General features: G+C 41.6%; 1 protein-coding gene across 2 annotated transcripts; it reads right to left on the bottom strand.

The window, feature by feature from the left end:
* Positions 1–465: 465 nt before the first annotated feature.
* Positions 466–5,899, bottom strand: LOC132712152 (uncharacterized). Of its 2 annotated transcripts, none has more exons than XM_060692696.2 (2): positions 5,728–5,899; positions 466–3,849 (listed from the first exon to the last, which is right to left on the bottom strand). In XM_060692696.2, exon 2 carries the CDS (start codon positions 3,753–3,755, stop codon positions 636–638), a length of 3,120 nt encoding a protein of 1,039 aa, XP_060548679.2. In that variant the 5' UTR covers positions 3,756–3,849; positions 5,728–5,899; the 3' UTR covers positions 466–635. The 2 variants fall into 2 exon arrangements, with proteins under 2 accessions (XP_060548679.2, XP_060548681.2); XM_060692698.2 differs by having other exon boundaries at positions 5,311–5,847.
* Between the last annotated feature and the right edge of the window lie 2,124 nt (positions 5,900–8,023).

The raw sequence follows: 8,023 nt of genomic DNA, 5'->3' as shown, positions 1-8,023 counted from the left end.
AATTTTTAATCATTGTTGTGTCTTGTGTTTTTAAATTGGCTGTACACTGCCCTGAGTCCTTCGGGAGAAGGGCGGTATAGAAATAAAATAAATAAATGAATAAATAAAATAAATAAATGTGGGTATGGTGGCCAGTTCAGTTTGTGACGAGCAAAAACTGGAAATACTCCATGATCTCTGCGTTACTGGACTTTGCCTGCTTTATCGGACTGCATTTGGATTAATCCTTGTATTGTTGACACTCTGCCTGTTTTATCGGAATGCTTGCAGTCTAATCTTTGTTTTGTGTGAGTAAAGTCTGAATTGGCAGCTAGCCACTGGGATGCTGCCAGCTTTATCTTCAAAGAGTTTTGTCGTGTGGCTTATTAACTCCGGGCCGTCTGTGGGGGTGCGTGTGTGGTACAGGGAGAATGGCGGCATATAAATACATGTAATAAATAAATAATAAATAAGTTGAGAGAGGAGTCTTAAGAAACTATTTGGTTTAATAAAAGAACACATAAAAACAAAGCTTGCAAGAATGGATTTCTGAGAGGATTTTCTTCTCACAATCCCCTCCTCTGCAGCCATTGATTACAAATGCATAGACATACAAATTCTTGAACACAGACATCACAGTGGTAAATAATTTTCTCTTACATCGTCATGGATATCTTATCTAAAAGATATTGGTGTTGATCTCTAGGTAATGGCTTCGTGAGTAAGTCTGCCATCTGCTCCTTCGTCTCGCAGGAAACTATCCGAATGAAACCCGTTCTTGTTAACTGCCTGACATGTTTATAGTAGATGTCGATGTGGCGAGACCTCTGCCCCACTGCATCAGCCCGCGATATATTGATAGCAGCCATGTTGTCCTCATAAATGTCAATGGGATATACTGGTTTCTCCCACAAATTTATTAGGAGATCGTCAAACCATACCAGATTATTAGATGCTTTGGATAAACACACATATTCTGCCTCGGCAGTGGAAGTAACAATTAACTTCTCTTTATCTGAGTACCAATAGATGGGGCTCCCGTTCAAAAGTATAACGTAACCCAAAATACTCTTTCTGGACTTAAAGTCCCCTGCCCAATCGGCATCCGAATAGCAGCATAAACTTGGTTTGTCTGATACGTCTGGCTCCAATAAAAGTGAATAGTTCACAGTTTTCTTTAAATACCTCAAAACCCTTTTTATTCCGCTCCAGTGATACTGAGTGGGATTCTCAGAATATCTGGACAAAACGTTTACGGTCAGACTAATATCTGGCCTTGTCCAGCCTGCGATATACAGCAATGATCCTATCACTGATTTATAAAGCGTCTTTTGTTCAAAAGCTTCACTTTCAACGTACATATTCTCGAGGAAATCTGTCTGCATAGGCGTGTCACAAGGTCTGGCCTCTGTCATGTTACATCTCTCTATCAATTCCGTGATCTTATCCTGCTGAGAGAGTTTGTACCCCTTCTCCGTTTTTACGAATTGGACCCCTAAAAAGTTAGCAATTCGGCCCAGGGGCTTTAGGGCAAAATTCTTACTTAACTCCTTAGAAAACATTTTACATCTATCCTCACACTTGCAGACGTACAAAATATCATCCACGTAAACCAAAACTGTCTCTTTGATACCTTGGTGGTTTTTAATGAACACACATTCATCAGCTGATGAGATTTTAAAACCCATTTGGTTTAAACTACTGGTAAGACCTTCGTACCACCTCCTGCCAGATTGTTTAAAACCATAGAGGCTTTTATTTAAAAGCCAAATGCCACTTTCCTGGTGATCTACACCTTGAGGTGCCCTGACATACATCTTCTGATCCAATTTGGCGTGTAAGTATGCTGTTTGTATGTCAAATTGATATACATTCTCCCCTTGTATGGCAGCTATGGTGAGTGCGGTCTTCACACTTTCAGGCCACACGGTAGGCGAGAAGGTATCAACATAGTTGTCAGGGAATCTTTGTGAGAAACCCTGTGTGACTAATCTCGCCTTGTAAATGAACTGTGCATTGCCAATAGGTTTCTTCTTAAAAATCCATCTTGTGCCAATTACCTTCTGGTTCCTTGGTAATTCCGTTGGTGTGAATACTTCTAACTTTTTCAAACTCTGCAATTCGGCATCCATCGCAGCACGCCAATTTTGTTGTTCTCGATCAGATAGGGTGAATACATCTTCATACCTTTGGGGTATGACTGAAGCTGCCCTCTCCTTTCTTAATTTGTCTTCTGCAATTAATTTATCGGATAGAACTTCCAGGGACAGGGTCTCATAACTGATGCTATCCAATTGGGAAATAAAGTTATCCCAGCTAGGGCCTAGAGAATTAATTATGATGCTGATCAAACTTCGCTCAGACACATGTTCCCCCCTTAGAATTAACTCTTCCCTTATCTCATTAAGCTCGCAAAGATGCTCACTCATATCCACCCCTTCCTTCAGTTTTGCAGAATAAAATTCCCTGGAGATTCTACGCCTTGCGTTAGAATTCTTGCAAAACCATTGAATCAGTTTCTGCCAAACCTCACCTATGGTTAAACCATGCGGAATACTGGGATACAAGGCAGGATCAATTGACGATAGCAAAATACAAAACGCCTTGTGATGCAACAAGTCAATTTCCAGAGTCCAGGGTTTTGGCGGGGGATCGAGTAACAAGGATAACACGCCTTCCCTCATTAAAATCAGTTGAACGTTTTTGACCCATTTGTTTAAGTTTTTCCCACTGATATTCAAGGTTTTAAAACCAGATGGTAAAACGTTTGCATTTGCGGGCGCGGAGGTAGAAAATTGTCCAAGATGCTGCAAACTTTTAAACTGACAATAAGGCATAGGGATTGCAGCGGTTGGCTTAAAATCTGCCGATTGATCACTTGATGATTGTTCCTCTCTAGTGAGTGAGGTCGGGATTCCCAGCTGCATAGGCCCGGAGTTCACTCGTGCCTGGAATCCAGAATGCAAAAGTCTCCTCTGCTGCTCCTCCGCAGAAAACCTCGGGTGTGCTCCTGGAGCCTCAACCTCAGTTGGTGCAGTCCCAGAGATAGCCCCAGAAAATGGAGGCGCCGTGGGAGAACCCGCCCCATTTACAACAGGTAAGGAGCGGGTCGCGGACATCGAGGACGTATTAACACTGGCCGCTGCTGCACGTTGAGCAAGGAATAACTGAAAATCAGTTCCAAAAACCGCCGTTAACGTTTCAATTGCACTCGCGACCTCAGATTCGGGAGGTGGACTTCTCGTATTCAAAACTGTGACCGCCGGAACCGTATTGGTCGCTGGGGTAGAAAACAGCCCAGGCAGCATTGGTGACATTCCTGACGCAGCTGGAACTAACGATGATGCTGCCGTCGTCGTTGGAGGGATAAAACTTCCGGCTGGCTGATTTAAAACCGTTTGGACAGTAGGTGGCGCCACAACATTTGGCGGGAAATTGAAAGTAGGCAGCCTATTGTTTGTTACTTTGGGTCTGCAACCAGCAAGGGGGGTTACGGGGGAAGATTGAATATCCCTTACCGGTCTGGGGTTATCCTGGGTTTCAATCCTGTCCCTTGCCGTCACCGGCGTAGTTGCTGCTTGCATCAAAATACTGAGATCAACCACCGGATTTTCACACGATGTCGGGAGACCGAGGGTTCGAAGTATGATTGACCTCACCTCATCTTCTCCCATTGGTCTCGCATTCAATGCCACGGGAGACACTCGTCCACCTTCTGTTCCTCCAAGCGGGGGGAAATCACCTTCAGCGGCGTGCATCTCGAGAGCTGGGGGCATCTGTTTCAAAACTCACAGCCTCTTCGCTCTCCTTGCTTGAAGTCCTCCATCCTGGCTTGTGCTTCCATCGATTCACGTTGGAACTTGTTTGCTCCTGGTGTTGGAAGATATGAGAAACTCAATATTGAAAGAGCATGGAATACAAATATAAAGCCACTCGGGTGGTTGTTTTTTATATATCAAGACATCTATTGTTGACGGGGGCAGATGGTAATTGAAGATACCGAACATACTGTTGGAATTAGGATGTGATGTTACCCTAATATGGGTGATGGAGTTAACAATCCAGCTGAAAGACACTACAGAAGATATTATATGGATTACAAGCTTAAAGTCGTTTGAGGATTTTATTTATATAAGGGAATACTTCTTAGTGGTGTGGGCAGAAGAATAAAGATATCAAGAACTATTATGTATGGTAGTTCTGTAGGAAAGTGGGTGGAGATAGGTTAGCTTATTGATTGTTTAGTTGAAGAAAAGGGATATTATGTTTAGATATGAATATATGTAAAAGATTTGAGTTAAGAGCTATATCTATGGGGGTGGAGGAAATGGGCAGACTATGAGTTGAATAAATGTTAAATTAGGATTTATTATATAGTTTTATAGTGGAAGGTTGCTTTGAAATGTCATATTAATATACAAAAAAGATTTGATTTAAGAGATATATGTATGGGGGAGGAGTAAAAGAGTAGATCATGAGTAGAAATTGTTAAATTGGGGGATATAATAATATTACTATGTTAAATTAGGAGTTATGATATAATGTTATAGTAGAATGTTATTTCGAAATGTATAGTATAAGGGGGATATAATAATATTATTAGAAAGAAAGGGTCAGCATATGGGGGATGGAGCAAGGGGATGGTAAAGTATTATATAATCTGTTATGAATTTGGGTAGTACCTTGAAGAAGCCACAGGGGGAGGGGAGGGCGAGGGGGGGTTAGGGAGGAGGGGGGGAAAAGGGGGAAAAATTTGTATTTGAAAAACTTTTTCAATAAAAAAAAAAAGAAAAAAAAAAAAAGAAAAGAGCAGGGAAATTCCCCTAAAAGAAAATAAGCAGAAACTCAGGCAGAGTTTCAGCCCCCACCTTTATCAATGGGCCATTAAGAAGCTGAGACAGCCACCTTATTTTCCACAACAAAGGAAGAAAAAAAATTACAGGGGCCTGCAACATCCAAACAGATGTGGGACACAGGAGAGAAAAACAAACACCCCAAAAGGAAAAGAAATCAAGCCGAAGTAATTTAAACACATGAGAAAAAAGGAGATATTCACTAAAACACAGAAATAGCAAACTGAATAATGATAGGGAACGAACAACTACAAAGGGCTAGGAAAAACAGAGAGTGGACTATAAAACAATTACTTATTTGCCAGATCCAGGACGGAAGAACCTAATCACAAACAAAAACAGGATTTAAACACCGTAAAACAATCACGAACACAAATCAAAGAATTCACACGCCAAATCAAAAGAATTTCAAAAGACTTTAAAGGGTCACATAGAAAATCAAAAGACGTTTTAGGATATAAAAAAGGGTTACTCTTACAGTTCAAACAGGCTAGCCTCGGAACGCTGTGCTTGTATTTGTTTCTTGCCTGCCTTCCTATAAACAATAAACTAATTCTGCTCTCAAGCAGCTGACCTCCTCCCAGCGGGAGTTTTGAATTCAAGAAGGGAAAGCTCTGCCTTCCAACAATCCTTAAAGGGAAAGGCTTCTTTTTCCTTCCAACACTGGTAAAAGCCTGGGTTACAACTTTCTCCTGTCGCGTTGGCTTAATTAGTGCATTGTGGTGTGAATCGGGTCCATCAGAACCATCCTCTGCTACCAATTGTGAAGAAGGTTCACAATGTACTCAATGGACCGTGATCCGATTACACACAGAAACGCACCAAAGCATGCAAGTTGAGAGAGGAGTCTTAAGAAACTATTTGGTTTAATAAAAGAACGCATAAAAAACAAAACCTGCGAGAAAACGCCAACAGCCAAAAAGCTCTCCTCTCAGCTCTTCCTGGAGTCATCCCACAGCATGGGAGGTCCTCAGTCCTTTGTCTGCTTGCTTGGCAGCTGCTTATATGCTGACTCATTGTCCGTTGAAAACCCCGGGAAAGCTCAGAGCCAGAGGCTGTGCTCTGATTGGCTAATTCACACACACACACACACACACACACACACACACACACACACACAGAGAGAGAGAGAGAGAGAGAGAGAGAGTTGAAAAAGCTAAGCTTGGCTTGGATTGCAACTTCCAATTATTTCCGAGATCTGTCATTTGCGCGTGGGAAGCTTTGAGTCCACAATGTCACTTTTAAAGAAGGAGGACGCTGTTCAGATAGTCCTCCACTTAACAACCATTCGTTTAGTGACGGCTTGAGTTGACGACAGGGCTGAAAAAAAAAGGGAACGTATGACCGCTTCTCAACGCCTTTAGGACTGTTGCAGGATCCTTAGGGATCACCAGATCAAAATGCAGAGGCTCGGCAACTGGCATGGATTTGTGACAGTCTGCAAATGTCCCGGGGGGAAGAGGGGGGTCAGGGAGGGAGGAAAGGAGCGGTGGGGTTCACGTGATGATCCCTTTTGACCTTCCCAGCCAGCCTGCTTCCAACAAGCAAAGGCAATGAAGAGTGTCGGATGATGCTTAAAGACGGTGTCATTCACTTAACGACTGCAGGCATTCCTTTTGCAGCCCTTCTCAACGAGGTCACAAAATCAGCCGCAACTTGCTTAACAACCGTTTGCCTTAGCAGCGGAAATTCTGGTCCTGGCTGCAGTTGTAAATCGAGGACTACCTGTGTAAACCGGCATCCCGGAAGTGCAAAAAGGGGAGGTTCAGCAAAACGTGTGTGTGTGTGTGTGTTTGTGTTTCTGGACTGTGTGTGCATATGTGTGTGTGTATATGTGGGTATATATGTGTGTGCTTTGTGTGTGTGTGTGTTTGTGTCTGTGTATATATGTGTGTCTGTGTGTATATGTTTGTGTGTGTGTTGTATCTGTGTGTGTGTTTGTGTATATATGTGTATGTGTTTGTGTGTGTATGTATGTTTGTTGTGTGTGGTTTTTGTGTGTGTGTATGTGATTGTGTATGTTTGTGCATGTGTTTGTGTGTATATGTTTGTGTGTGTGTGTATCTGTGTTTGTGTGTTCATGTTTGTGTGTGTGTGTGTGTGTGTGTGTGTGTGTGTGTGTGTGTGTGTCAGGGGTGGGTTCTAAATTTTTTTACTACCGGTTCTGTGGACGTGGCTTGGAGGTCATGTGACTGGGTGGGCGTGGCTAGCTGGTCATGTGACCGGGTGGCTGTGGCTATGTGTATAGGGACTACTCAGAGGACTGAAAAAAGTGATTTCTGATAGGTCCTCACACTTTTGACCGGTCCTCACACTTATGACCATCCTCACATTTATGCCTGTGCAGCATTCTTAACAACCATGTCACTCATTTCACAACTGCTTCTCTTCACCATGGTGATAAGATAGGGAAAAAAACGTAAAATGTGAAGACAGTCGTAAGTTCGAGGACTGGTCAAAAGTGCGAGGACCAGTCAAAAATAACTTTTTCAGCCCTCTGAGTAGTCCATATGCATTAAAGGATTACAGCAATAGAGAGGGATGAAGGAATGGAAATTAGAGTAGGAGTGAGGGTAAGAGAGGGAGGAAGAGAGGAGGAGAAGGAGAAAGGAAGAGGAAGGAGGGAGGAGAAGAAGAGGGGGGGAAGAGAAAGTAAGAAGGAAAGAAAAGAGAGAGGTGGTAGGTTTGAGGAGAAAGATTGCTGTACAATAAAAAAGATGAAAGGGAAGAAAGCCAACCCCAAGCAAATATAAAGATATTAAGATAAAGAATGAATGGTTAAACTTTAAAGAATAAAAGGGAACAAATAGCAATAATTAGAAACACACATACAAACATACAATGTATTTTCTTTGAACAGAGTATTTGGACGGTTCACAAATTTAAACAGTGTTTAGTCATTTCAATTGAATTTACAATTTCTATATTTCCTTTTTGCCATAGTTATTCCTCATCTATTTTTAAAAAAAATCAATATTACCCTTCATCCTCATCTCTAATCTTAATCAAATTCAATTTTTCCCTTCTAATCTAAATTATACCCCTTCGCATTGTCATCTATTTTTATATCCATCCTCACATTGGTTAATTATGTAATTATGTAATACAGTTGTTTAATACAAATTCAACATTTTAATATAAATCAATTAGTTATATAACTATCTTTTTTGTATATTAATCAATAAGAACAT

Source organism: Pantherophis guttatus, chromosome 3 (assembly GCF_059756535.1).
Source record: "Pantherophis guttatus breed Tessera chromosome 3, ASM5975653v1, whole genome shotgun sequence".
Classification (NCBI taxonomy): Eukaryota; Metazoa; Chordata; class Lepidosauria; order Squamata; family Colubridae; genus Pantherophis; species Pantherophis guttatus.
The sequence above is the reverse complement of the archived record's forward strand: the minus strand, read 5'-3'. Positions and strand labels throughout refer to the sequence as shown.